This window comes from Gymnogyps californianus, chromosome 9 (genome assembly GCF_018139145.2).
Source record: "Gymnogyps californianus isolate 813 chromosome 9, ASM1813914v2, whole genome shotgun sequence".
NCBI classification, from domain to species: Eukaryota; Metazoa; Chordata; class Aves; order Accipitriformes; family Cathartidae; genus Gymnogyps; species Gymnogyps californianus.
In genome coordinates this window covers 18,746,542-18,761,175 of record NC_059479.1, presented here as the reverse complement: position 1 = coordinate 18,761,175, position 14,634 = coordinate 18,746,542, and the positions used below count along the sequence as shown (strand labels likewise).

Sequence of the window (14,634 nt, the reverse complement as noted above, 5' to 3'; positions counted from 1 at the left end):
CCTCAAACCATGCTCTCTCTGAGGAAGAGACAGTGTCGTACCAGAAAGGTCGGCAGTTGTGACCACTGTGATGTGACTGTCCGGGAGGCTGGACAGGTACACACTGTGCTGCTGTGTGGCTCCAGCATCTTCTTCACGGAGGTAGTGGGATGAAGTACCAGATCATTTGAAAATGCTTTAATCTTTTTACGACTTCATCAAAACAAACAGATTACATAGTCAGTATAAAGAGTTAATAGGAAGAAAAAAAAAAAAGCTGTTTCTGGTTTCTAATATGAAGATTATTTTTGAGTGTTTATTCCTAGGGATTTTGCAGGAGAAAACCTAGCTAAGCAGTAAGAATATGTAGTATTGCTGGTCACAGTCAACTGGTTTTTTTTTTAGGCTTAGTGTATTTGGTATATGAAGCTGTCATTTCTATGGATAATAGATTTTTCAGCTTTCTTATAGCAGGATCACACTTCATAGAGTGTGATAAACTTATATATGGAATCATGGAAAGATTGTTTAGAAGGGGCCTCTGGAGATCATCTAGTCTAACCTCAAAAATTATTTACTAGAGTTTTGATCTTAGAAGTAAGTGCTTTTAGCTGTCATTGACTTCAGTTGAAGCTGGGTCTTCAGTTGAGCTGAAGTTGAACTTCACTGAAAATCAGAATGCCTAGAAAAATCTAGAGAAATATATACATTTCTTGAACAGGGATTCATAGAAAAGTTTACATCTCTGATGCTTTGAGGTTAACTGGTCTTAAAGTTGTCAGCATCAACTTGGTTAGGCATTAAGAACTTCCATGTAAAAAATAGATACCTATTTACATTAATAAAATTAAATGTAAATAAAAAGTATATTTAGGTTTTGAGATACGATATTGATATTAAGGGACAAATATTTAAAAATCTGGTATAGAACAATAGGTTCTTTAATCTGTTCTTGGCATTTGAGATGAATCACTGCATAACGTAGACACTACAGCTTGGGAATTTTGGAATTATTCCCATTAGAGATGTAATTTTTGAAGTAAATCTGCTATATTTAGTGCAGCAAGTCTGAATTTACCCTGCCATAGCAAACAGCAAGTTTTGATGCCAGATTTCTGACCTACCATAACACTTTTTATATGGAAACTGAAGCTAAATAGACTAGGTTATGCAACTGCTGTCCACATTGGTGAATACTTAGTCAGACAGGCAATTCCTCTTAAGATTTCAACTGTTTATTCCTGTTTGAATGAGACATACAGAGTAGAGTCATAAAAATTTGCTAGGTGGTTAATTTTTGCTCATTATTATTTCAGTTTGATTTTGTAAAACTGATGGATGGAAAACAGTTAATTAAACAGGAACCGAAAAACTCAGAGGAGCCTCAGCAAGCTCCCAGGAATCTGATCTTAACTTCACTGCAAGAGACAGGTTTCATCGAGTATATGGATCAAGGAGCTTGGCATATGGCATTCTACAATGATGGAAAGAAAGTGGAGCAAGTGTTTGTACTAACTACAGCGATTGGTGAGAACAATTACAATAAAATTGTTTTTCTGATTATTACATTGGAAAGCTGTATTTGAAAAGAAATTATTGACCTTGATTCCAGCTTCTTTTAAGTATTCTCTTAAATATGTTTTATTTCAGCTTGGTTTAATTAACCTCAGTAGAGCAACTTCATGTTTATGCCAATATTAGACAAATAGCAACATTTGTGTATTAAAGATGAATGTTATCAACTTAAGTGTGAAGTTTTCATGTGTGTTAAGATTTTTATACGATAGCTTGAATGCTTGAGTAATTTCTGGTGTTATCTTCCTCAAAGTAAAAAAGATTATGTCTGCCCTCTCTATTTACATGGGAACCATAAATCCTACAGAAATTGTCCAGGCTTTAAGTTCTTATTTGTAGTATTTTAGTCAGAAAATCTAAAAGGCAGCTTTTGTGGATTTAGTTGTGATTGTTGTTTGATGGATGGGTGCTGTTGTTTTATACAGTTACTCGAATGCACCGTTTTGTTTGGAACGCAGAAGGCAAATACAGGAGACAGTGTCCTAGTGGCATATCACATCCCTACTGCCTTTTTAATACATGTAGGTGGACAAATGTTTGCAACTGTAGGTGTTGTTAGTGAGCAGTGCTCACACGTAGGGTTTGTTTGGAATTTCAATTTAGGTAAAGTGTTGGATTTATGACAGTCTCGGTTTGCTGCAAGACTTTAACCACTATGCCCTTTAGTTAACCTGTTCTACCGTATGTTTAGCAAGATGTCTTTACTAGTAATGGACATGCCATCTGCTCTTTAGAACAATTGGATGCTATTTTTACTTGATGGTAAACACCTTGCAGAGCAGGGCAGTATGATTCAAATACCAAGATTTTGAAAGACTTGCAGGAAAATAATTTAGAAATCGAGATAGAATTGTAATGAGTGGTTTTGGTTTAAAAGTTCATAGTTGCTCTGTTCAGAAAAGTGAATTGTTTACAAGCAAGAAAAAATGCCATTATTCAGTGCCATATGAGAAAATAATATTCAAGCAATTTATGAAGCATCTTTGCAGATGCTCTATGAAGAGCATAAAACCTGGCCAAACTCCAGTGCAGATCAGAATCCAAATACCTGCCCCCTTGTTTATTTCTACTGTAAGACACCAGTGTTTATACAGGAGCGTTTAACCAAGATTTCATTAAGTAGCATACCTTCTCCAAAAAAAAAAAAAAAAAAAAAAAGATGAAGTTGAATGCTGTGGTTTGGTTCGTGTTACATTTGGTGAAAAAGAAGTTGTCCATCCCTTCTCTGGCCAATAAGCAGAACAGACTGGGTCTTACAGAGGGGAGCAGAGAGCGCCACAGTGCAGGCAGGAATCCTCATCCCTAATTGCAGAAATGCCTGCGAGAAGACGTTTTGAGGAAAAAGAGGGTTCATGCTGCAAGAATCTACTGCTGATGCATTTCAAAATAGTGCTAGCTATTGTGTTTTCATAACCTGTGTATCTTCTTCTCATACTTTTCTTTGCATAATGGTTCTTGGTTGTTTCTTTGGGGGTTTCCACAAAAAAAAAAAAAAAAAATCCTTGAGCCATACTGCTTACTCCAGACTGGGCTGGAGTCATATTTGACATCTCTACCGACAAAGGAATCAACCAGGACCACAGACTGAAACACTCAGAATAGAGCAAGAGCTTGGATGCGTCTCTGCTGTATGCTACTGTTGGCTGTCTGAAGCAGTCATGCCCTCCTCGTGAGCGTCTGTTAGGTAGTATTTCAAGTTGCTCAATGTTAGTTATGTACAAAATTGATTTTGCTGACACTTTAGCTAAAGCTCTGATCAGGCTTTCCCTTGAGAGGGGTAATTTGCATGCCAAATCTGGCATGCCTCATGTACTTTCATAGACTGAATAAAGGCCAGCCCAAACTGGACATTGCATTGAGGGGAAGTAACTTTTCAAACCGTTAATTCTTCATTTCAGATCAATGTAGGGATCAGTTACCATGTGATTCTGGAAAACTGAGAAGACAGGCAAGTGTACACATAGAGCAAGAGAAGAGTTGATAATGAACAGTAATATGTAAAAATTAATAATGAACTGCATACCTGTGAAAAAACTTACTTCTGAAAATGAGCTGCTTTTTGACTTTGAAACAGACATCCGTGTACAGGTTATGGATATCTGATGAATAGATACATATCAAATGCCTGTTCTTTGGTATAAACTGATAGCTCGAAAGGAACGTTTTTAAATAACAGCAGGAGTTTTCAAGAGGAACCAATCCTTACCTGTCCAAGTGCCCGTAACTAAGATCAAAATAAACTTATTTCAATTATTCATATTAGTTGTAAGATGTGCTTATAATCCATCTTTTGACAAGTTACGTTTGAGTTTATCAGATTTGATTAGATTAAATATTCCAATGGTATGCCCTTTCTTGAGAAAAGTTTTTCCTCCCAAATCACTTGCCATGGACAGATACTCTTCAAAAGGATCTGGGTTTTCTTCTTTTTCCCCAACAGTTATTATTTTGTGGGAAAGAAGTCGTGTTTCCCGTCTTCCTATAACCAGAGGTGCTTCCCCACATCTATTACTGCATGTGCCCATAAAACAGTCTCAGTTCCCACTGTTCTGTAGCCCCTCTCCCGTCCTGCACAGTACCTGCATGGGCTGCAGAGACCCTCAGTCCTAGTGCTGGCCTGACAGTGACCTACTCCGCGTGGGAGCATCTTAGCCTTGGATTTGCGTCATGTTCTTTACATAAAACCCATATAAACCAGTGAATCCACTGAATTGCTGTAGGAAATACATGTGTAAATTAAAAACAGCTAATCCGTATACAGATATGAGCCAGATGCGTGAGGTTAAGTGGTTTACTATCCAAAGCTGTGTGATAAAACATGGGCAAGTTTAAGATCAGAATTGAAGGTGGGTTTTTTTTCTTCAAATCTAGTTCTTAGTCCTTTTTATTGCATTGGGTTTCATCACGGTACAAAAGACTATTTTTTTTTTCATCTGATTGTATAGAAGCGTAAATCCTACCCTCCTCCAAGGAATTCAATTCACATGGTTCAAATGAACACCACAGAAGGCAATTTACTCCATAAACAGGTTTCAAACAAATTACTTCAACAATAAAAGAAAGTGTTTAAGGTGGACATTTTTCAGCAAATACTCTGGTTCTTGCAGTGCTTTTAATGGTGGTAAATTTTACATGAACACTTACTTTAAAAGCTTTTTGGTGTAATATAAATGATGCACTCCTTATCTTGAAGCTGTCAAGACAAAATCTAATATTTGTAAGCTGCTTGAACAGGAATTTTGTTTTATGCTCCCTATGAATGAAAATGGGCCTTTTACTGCTTCTGCACCTATTTGTATGTTGAGATGTGTCCTGCAGAGTGAGGTGAAGATGCCATTCATTTCAAATTCAACCAATTTGTGTGTTTCTCTGTGCACAACTCTCTGAATAAACAGAAATCCTGGATGACTGCTCTACTAATTGCAATGGGAATGGAGAATGTATCTCGGGGCACTGCCACTGTTTCCCGGGATTCCTTGGTCCTGATTGTGCAAAAGGTAATCTCTTATTAACTGACCCACAGTGCATGACAGGGATCATGATTATGGTGTGTGATTGCTGGGCTTGCAAAGATTCAAAGTGATTGAAGGAGATTAAATTCGTTTTTCCAGCCAGATGGCAGATACAGTACAAGCACACATGTAGCAAGTTTCTTTATGCTGTACTTGAGCTAAGATGCATCAACCACTTCTCTCTCCCTGACTTTCAGAGTTAATAGATACCTCCATCCCTCTTTGCATCCGCTCCGTGATTATAAAAAACATTTTTAAATGAGTGTGTTAGCTTAGCATAATGTTTTCTGTTATTTAGAAGTGACAAACAGTTTCACTTTGGAGGAAATTGCGTAAGTCGGTCAAATGCTTCTGTGGTCTTAACTTGAATAGGGTGTAGAAAAGAAACCTAAAGCAGCTTAGAGACTGTTTTCCAGCACTGGGGCAAAAAACATGCTAGAAAGATTGTAAGTGAGCTTATTTCTGTTTCAGATATTTCTGTCGGTATTATCAATCATCGGCTGCATATGATGTCTGGAAGTTCTCATGTTTTTCCAATGTCTCCTCAAATTTAGGATTGACTTTATTTTTTAAGAGCTTGATTGGCTCAGAAATTGATACTGGATTGTAAAACTAAGCTTCCACATTGCTGGGTTACGTGCAGATCAGTAACAGCTAAAACTTCAGTAATGTTAAGTCTGCTTAGAAGAAAGAAGAAAAGGGCAGTATCTTGCTTCAATTCACAGGGAAGAAATATTAATCTTACTGAAAATCATAAGCAGGCATCACGGCTAATCTTCTGCAGAGGCCAATCAAAGGGAGGGAATTATTTTTATCTTCTAAGATACCCCATTTCAGGTCAAAATGAAGGTATACTAGTGAAGCAGACTGAGGAGACAAGGACATTGTATTACTGCTGCACTACCTAGTTCAAAGCTTTCAGCCTGTCACAACCCTCAAATCAAATGGAGGATCGGGGGGCTGGAGTGGAAAAGCAATTTTACAGAATGATAAATGCAATAAATGTTAATCTATGTAGGTATGTAAATACATTAAAAAGGTTAATATGCCTTCTTCAGATTCCTGTCCAGTGCTGTGCAGCGGAAATGGAGAATATGAGAAAGGTCACTGTGTGTGTCGAAATGGGTGGAAAGGACCCGAGTGTGATGTTCCAGAAGAACAGTGTATTGATCCAACCTGCTTTGGCCATGGTACTTGTATCATGGGCGTCTGCATCTGTGTCCCTGGATACAAAGGAGAGATTTGTGAGGAAGGTTTGTGAAGTTTCCGTCTCTATAGTTAGAGGGTTTCATTTTTGTCTTTAATCTCCAAACCTGTTTTAAGGTAGTTAAGAACTCACGTAGATGTGAGAATCTTACTGTGAAGCAGTACTGTTTTGCTCAAAAGCACCTTTTACTGTCTCATGGAAAGTAATGGTAAGGTAGAAAATTATCAAAGGTAAAGGCATTCAGGTCTCAGTGGCAGTCAGTGGAAGCTGATCACATAATTTCCAAAATTCACATTTTAATTCTAAAAGATTACAATTATTTAACATTATCTAATAAGACTATCTAATAATTGTAGCATCGGCAGTCCTCTGAAATACTCAGTTTCTCTTTTAGTCCAGGAGGACTCTAGTTCTCGGATGATTTCTGTTCCCTCCCTCCATTGAATCCCAGTAGCAAGAACAGAACTGGGTGAAAGTTTTTGCCTTTCAGCAAGGAGTGTATTGTCAATCCTCCAAAAGTTTCCTGGAAAACATCCCAGCAAGCAAGGATTCCTGGTTTTTTTGTGAAAGTTGTGAGACCATCTTGATTTGTTTGTCTCCACTTTTCTTCTCTCAGGCTCAAGATACTTTTTTCAGGAAGGGTGGCTGGCGTCCCCAGTCCTCCTTGCTGCCAGTAACCTCAGTCCCTTAGCACACACTGTCAGAGAGCCTGTGCAGACTCCTTTTACTTGGCAAAAAGCTAAGGGTAAGGCAGTCAGAAGATCATTTAAACAAAATATGATGTGGTGGTTCTCCAAAGTAATCAGATCGTAATCAACTTTTCCCTTTCTTCATTCTGTTACATCTTAGATTTTTCTGTGAAGAACGTACTGACAATATAAAGCCAAGAGAGCAGCAGTTTCAGTTTACCAGAGCATATTGTGTAATTCTGTTGTCATATGTCATTTTTACCGTGAGCCTGTGTTCAGGGTACTAAACTGGCATCCTTTAAGGCTTGGCTAATAAAAAGTGGGAAATTCTGAGAACAAGTAATTATACTTTTGCTGGTTGTAGTACAGATATGTCTCTGCCCTCATCTATAGAAAGAAGCAGTTGTTGTTTGCCTCTTAGCATTTCTGAGATAGCTCATCAGCTTTGACTTTCTTCCCCTGTGCATAGCCTCGGAAGGCAGAACTCTTCTTCATGCTTGCCCTGATTTGATGATTTTTCCACTAGTCCCCTTAGCCTGAAGGTAGTGACAGCATACTTTGTGCTTCCTGCTATATAGATTTTAGGTAATTCTTTTGAGTAGCACACAGAGGAGGCTCTTTATGTGGCTTGAATTCTCTAGTCAGAAAAATGTCCAGGATGGATTTGATGGATTTGACATACCTGGTACGGCTTTTAAAGGGAGGATCAAGAGAATACTTCTGACATACTCAGTTGTTGGTAGTTTCAGAAACGGACAAAAACAAGAAAACCCAAATGGGAAAAAACAAGTAATACACAGATTTACTCACTGAGGCCGTGATGCCGAACAAGCCTGTGGCTGGTGAGAGGCTGACTGCTGTTGTCAGTTGCTTTGTTTCTTGCCATAACGTGATGCAGCAAAACAGTTGAAAAAAATAATTGATATAAATGTACTCAGACAGCTATTGAAACCAAGAGTGTGAAAATATTGGATTTTTAAAGTAAGAGGAGACATATTTAAATTTTAAGAAAAGGTGGAATTATGTAGAAATAGGGTGCATGAAACAAACCTGTGCAACCAAATACAGTGGGTTTTTGTTGGCACAATGTGTGCATGACATGACTGTTCAGTTTCCGGTATTGTACAACATAACTTGTGCAGCAGTGGATGTAATTCTGTCAGGAATTCAGATTACGTTACTGTATGTAAATACGAGTTTAGTATTATAGCAGTATTGTTAACATAGCAGACATACTAACAGATGTACTATCCAGGGAACACCAGTAGCTACATGTATTTATTGCTATGGGAGTCCTTTAAGTTTGTCCTGTCAGGTTATCATTACTAAAGTGAGTGATACTTTTTAAACTGTTTATGGAGTCACTCAATTAATTTTAAAAGATCAGCAAAATGAAGAGCTGTCTCAGGATGAGAGAAAATTGCCGAGTATTTTTGTCCTATGCTGAGCAAGATATCCGTTGTGCAGAAACACTGATTTCCCCCCTTTCAGAATTACATTGTGCTGTGCACAGGCCTGGGAGGCTGAAAAAGGTGCGACATAAATCTTGAAATAAGATCTTGAATTGGTGGCATAGCAGCTCAAAAGATAAAGCATCACTTCTTTATTCTTAGGTCAAAAGGTCCTATAAACTGGAGGCCGTTAATCTCTACGTCTGAAGTATTTAGTCTTCCTTTACTGAAGCAGAGAGCACCTCTTCATTCCTCTAGCACACAGTACTGTTTGTTAAGTTTACAATTTAATTATTAAAACAGTACTTGTGCTAATACTTGAAAAATACATACAAGAACTTTCAAAGTGTCTCTTTAACATTACTCTGAAGCATGATCTAACATGAATAGGCTTTTGGCTAATTGTTTCCCATGCTCAGACCCCACAAATCCTCTTCAGCTCTGCAGTCTTCCTGCAGCCTCCAGAGAAGGCAGGCTGTGTTCTGCTTAAAATGTGCCTTGTTAAAGAAATGCTGGGGCTTTATTAAAGAATATGCTGATTATACGGGACTAACCAGCTGATTTAAATTCTTCTGCAGAGCTCCTGAGTTTTTCACTAGGAATAGTTTAATCCAAATTGAGAACAAATTTAGCTCTTTGTCTGTTTGCAAATTGTCCATCAGTACGTTATGACTTTTATGAATCTGTTCATTATCTGCAATTGCCCAGCACATACTTTTTATGAGTGTATGAGATTTTTTTACAGCAAGCATTCAGTCAGAGATTCACTACTCAGGGTTAGTGGGTGGCCACTTTTTTTGTATCAAATTTTCAGCTCTAGATATAGCTTTCCACAGGAAGATGAAAGAATAAATCTTTCTTTTCCCAGATGTAAATAAAACACAGAGCACAAATACCCAAATGGAAACACAGTGCACAATTATCGAAGTAATTATTAATTGCTCCGCTTCTTTCCCAGCCCTGCTACTGAAGCACAAACTTCACTGACTTGGACCAATAGATCTGTCTTGGGAATCTGCGTTTTAAAAATAAGACAATATCCTTGACAAGCAGAATCATATGATCTCTAACAGTCTACATGCTTGCTTTTTTTCTTGTTTTTGGCTTATACTTTTGCACAGATGTTACCATAGACTGGTTTTTCCTTGTGTTTGTTAACATCGTTTCAGTTTGGGTATTTGCAGAAAAATCACCAAATTAATCTGAATCCCTGATGTTGTATTTCACTAGGAAACCACTGTAAAAGTGCAAGGTTTATGCTCTCAGTTGTATATTCCCTGCTTTCCAGAGAACTGCTTGGATCCGATGTGCTCTGGCCATGGCGTGTGCGTTCAAGGGGAATGTCACTGCTCCACGGGCTGGGGCGGTGTGAACTGTGAGACATCGCTTCCCGTGTGCCAGGAGCAGTGCTCGGGGCACGGGACTTTCCTCCTGGACACGGGACTCTGCAGCTGCGAACCCCAGTGGACGGGTTCAGACTGTTCAACAGGTATGCTGGAGGTTTTATTTTTTTCAATAATGCCTACGCTTTCTGTTTGAGTCATGAAAGGAAGTAGTTACTATTACTGTGCTAGTATGAATTTAAAAAACAAGATAGGGATGAACCAGGGGTGCTGTGGCATGGCATTTAATGGGCTTGTCAGCAACTGCCTTTCTGTTGACGAGGATAGAAAGGCTTTTTCTCTGTGACAAGAATGTTGACTGCCTGATGGCGTGACAGTGAGAACAGAAGTCCTGCAAGAGTGCAAGTGCCTCCTGGCATGGACTGGAGTTAAGCATGACTCTCGCCTGAGATGCTGAACACTTATCAGGCTCATGCAATGAGGGAAGCCACAACTCTGAGAGAGACTGGGAGGATATAAAAAAAGTAACGGTCTAAATGCAGTGACTGATGAGTAAGAAGGCTCCGTCAAAAAATCTTTAAACAAAAATGACCATCCATTCTCTCATGCTGGGATAAAAACTCTTTTCTTTCTTAGAGGACCATCAAGGTTTGATGCCACTGAATTTGATTAAGAGTTGAAATGGATTTCCTATGTGCTTTGTACATTTACGTTTCATTTTCTTGAAATGAATGCACTCTGGACATTTTACTCTGTAATGGAGCATGTCATTACCAATGTACGTACTACTATTTTTTTCCCCTATAAAGCTCACAAAACCAGAATCTCAGATGATAAGTAGCACATCCCAGTACAGAATAGATGCAATAGATTTGCTGAATACTGTGGAATACAACCAGTGGTCCAGGTCACCAGTTTTTCTTAGAAATCATCATTCAAAAGAACACTTGGAACAGTATAAATTTCCATTCAGATCTTTAAAGTGTATGGTTATGATCTTTAAGTTGGACTTATGAAATGTCCCCCACTATGATAACTTTTTAAGCAACAAAATATTGACCTGCTAATAATTTTCAGTGTCTGTTACAAAGACCCTGCACTCTTTCTACACTCCAAAATTAATGCATGTAATTTCAGTCTGACACTGTCGGATGTGGTACCTGATTTGATAAGAATTGACTTTTTATTGGCTTTCAGCAAAAGCCCAGTTGCTTGCATTTTTATCATGTGTTTTATCATGTGTTAAAAATATTCCCTGAAGGTCAGTAAAATAGTAGTACTTCCATTAATGAAGCAAATAATTAGGAAAGGTGCTAGCTATGTACTAATTTTTTACTCACAAAATATGCAAACTAATTCTGTTCTAATACAGCCTTATTGTAGCTCAAAAAGGGATTTTAATCTCCAGTAGGTCTGTTGTGTCAGCTGCATGAGGCAATTAGATATTAAGTAAGGGAACAAAGAGCTAATAAATAACTGCAGTGAAGAGGCTTTTATCTTGTGTGCTAGGATCCATAGTTTTCATGTTTGTCTCACCTCCAAAGCTGTTCTGATTAATTTTTAGAGGCGAGGTAACTTTTTTCCTTACCTCCATCAACCAGTAGGGAAAATACCTCTCTTCATCCCTACTGTCTTCTGAGTTATCAAAGGATGCTTTTACAACCACCAACAGACATCTCTCTTCATAGCTAGATACTTCAGATTTCTCCTTTCAAATATATCTTTCTTCATAGGTGTTAAACTAGATTCAGGATTGTTGTGGCAATGCAATGAGTGTTAGACTGAAGTATAGATGTTCATTTGTGCTTGAGACTTTCTTCCTAGGATCACTGATTGCTGTGCATGCTGGAAGTAAAGCTTGGTTTTAGTGAGGGAGGGAGACATCAGATGAGTAAGTCAACAAGGTCAGAATAAACGAACTGCCATGTGTGAATGGAAAAAATCATGAGGTTCTGTACAATGAAGAGGATGAAAAGGGTAAACCACAGACTGCTCGTCTGGAATCAGACAACAAGGAAAGCTTTGCAACTGATAGACGAGCAGTCTCTCAGCCTGCCTCAAACCCTTGCACTTTCCCGCCATCTCTGTTACCACATCATTGCCAGTACTGTGAAAATTTGCCTTTCTGTATCGCCTTGAAGAATATAGGCTCCTGTCCTGATGATTTCTGCATTCCCCAGCAAATTCCAAATGCTTTCAAAATAAAAGGATAAATTATTTTAAGTTTTATGTTTTTGCTAAATAGAAATGAATCTATCTTGCTGTACTTTAAAAAGGAGGAATAGCAAAGGTGCCAGAATGTTTTTGAGTACATTATCCCGGATACACTGTGGCCCACCTGAAGAGGGATGAGCCATGATACCTACCTGCCCATCTCTAGCTCTTCAAACAATAAGAAATTCCATTTTACAAGCAGCAGACTGGGGAAAGACAGAAATCAGTGTGGACATGGAGGAACAGAGATGAAGGGTGACTGTGTGACCCCTGCATATCCTGAAGGATTGCCACTGTTTGGAGCCCCAGCCTGAGATCTGGAATCATTCGTGGATTTTGGAGGCTGGAAAAGACCATGGTGTTCATGCTGTTTGATTTTCTGTAGGACATGTACCAAAAAAAAATCATCTTTCAATTTCTGCATGACACTCATAATTTCTGTTTAGTTTTTAGAAATTCAACCTTCTCACAAAGACTGAAAATGAAGGATAGTCTACTGTGTCCTTAGGTAAATTGTTTCAATTATGCCTGACCCTCTCTGCTAAAAAGTGCACCTTCTACTCCCAGTTTGAATAGGTGAAAAGTCTTACAATCGTGTTTCTTTCTGTGAGGAGAAAGACTGTCAGATTCCTTGTCAAATTCATTATGTTTTTTGTCCTTAATGTTTATAAAAAGAGCCAATATTTTAAATCCATTTGCTTCTCATAATGCTACATACACACACCTCTCTCTCTCCACCACCACCCGTTTCTCTTTCTCTTTCTCTCTCTCCCTGGCTCTGTCTCCACCTCCACAAGAAGAATAATGCCAGAAAAAAATTTATGTATATTTTGGGTTTTGGGTAGGCCTTTTGGGAAGTATGACTGACCACATAAAGTATTCATTTTTCTTTTCCTATTGCTTCATAAAAAAATTACATCAAGGGAACACTGAAATTCCAAGCTTAAATATTCAAAGGTCAAAGAAAAACACAAGAAGATACCTACACGTTAACTAACTCATCTTTCCTGTGTTTCTTATGAAACAGGTTTCGTTTTTCACACTTAAAGAAATACCATTTTGCTAAGGATGCATGGCCTGATCATTCAAGCAGTTACTTGCTCTTGTATATACTTGCTCTTCTGCACAGTTGCTGTACTAAAGACAATGCCTTTTTCTAATCTAGCAGACTGTTCAGATCCGATTGTACATGAAATTGCATCTTGAGAGTGTTTGGACACAACAAACACGGAACTGTGACGTGATTGAATTAATTGGTTGGTAAGAAGTGGCTAGTTTAAAAAAGGTGAAATGTGTATATAGTTATATATAAGTATTTGAGGGAGCACATGCACAAAAGCACAGAGTAATGGAGTGAATTGGATTTATTTCTAGTCTTCCCTTGCATGGGGCATTGTTTCTAAAGGGACTGTCAAAATGAGGAGGCCGTAGCTGTGATCCATCTAAGTATTGCAGAGTCCATCTTGGAGGCTTCCATATAGGAGTATGAATTCTGGCATTATCCCCTTTTTTGGCTCAGCAGCTAAATGTCTCAGATTGTCCATTGAACTTTTGCAATGCTTCTTCTGAAGAGCTCTTCCTTTTTCTTTAGGCCTTACATATGTTCTTAAGGAATTAATTTATTCAATAGAATAGAATAATTCAACAGACAACATCTGTACTACAAAGGCTGGTATAACTAGGGCAGCCCTAGTTTGTGTTCAGAGTTGAGGATTACTCTTCTATCGAAAAATAGCTCCAGTGTTAGAGATGTTTCTTAAACTATGGCTGTGGAGAAAAGCTGTGTGGCACTGAATGAACTACCATATAACCAGTCCAGAGTCCGTCTGACTTACTGCTCTAGTTAAACTGTCCTGCATGACCTGTCAGCTCGAGCATCTTTTATGTACGAGGATTAGTTGGCAATCGGGCACCTTTGTAGCATTGCTACAAAGCATACTGTTAACAGCTGTGGGCTGGGGAGAGCAGATGCTTGCTGCCAAAATCATGGACATCCTCTCCTGATGTGGGCATTACACCAGCTTCTAGCCAAAAGAGTGGTAATTCTGAAGTGCTTCAAGATCTTATTGTTATCATCAGAGGCCTGAGGTCAGCATCCTTCTCCAGTGTAGCATAGACCTGCTCACTTGCTTTGCACTGCTTTGATTTCCAAAGTATTTCCAAGACCAAAAGAAACAGAGCCACAACACTGTTAGTTTCACACGGTCCAACCCAGTTTTGGCTAGTCAACTTAACAGATCAACACAGATGTCCAGCGTAGTCTCTGCTCTGACCTGTGGACTGCCAAGAACCGATCTCACTGCACCACCTCCAGATACTCCTTCTAGATCCAAAGTTCTTGATGGCCAGTTGCCATCCCTTGAGGTCCAGAAAATCTTCTTACAGAACTCCAAAACAGCTGTCAGGATATGTTTTCATCGTGTTTGAATTGGTTCTCAGTAAGAGCATCTCGGTATGGCTTGAAAGTTGTTCAGACATTTAGTATTGCTAATCCTACAGTACTTGTAGGACACAACCTATGTTAGCTTTTTATTCAGCTCTGTTAAGATCCATCCTTTCAATATTCTTAGCTGGATATGTGTTACAGACATATTTGGCCTCTTTCTACCCTACAATATTGAACTTCCATGAAAAGCCATTTTCTTTTGTTAGCTCAGATTTCAA

General features: G+C 38.6%; 1 protein-coding gene across 1 annotated transcript in view; it reads left to right on the top strand.

The window, feature by feature from the left end:
- The window catches only part of TENM1 (teneurin transmembrane protein 1), an 840,514-nt gene that overhangs the window by 706,190 nt on the left and 119,690 nt on the right, over nucleotides 1-14,634 (top strand). The window contains exons 11-14 of the mRNA XM_050901608.1: nucleotides 1,296-1,506; nucleotides 4,950-5,051; nucleotides 6,125-6,319; nucleotides 9,702-9,902. Of these exons, the coding sequence (XP_050757565.1) occupies nucleotides 1,296-1,506; nucleotides 4,950-5,051; nucleotides 6,125-6,319; nucleotides 9,702-9,902 (709 nt within the window). The remainder of the gene's footprint in view (nucleotides 1-1,295; nucleotides 1,507-4,949; nucleotides 5,052-6,124; nucleotides 6,320-9,701; nucleotides 9,903-14,634) is intronic.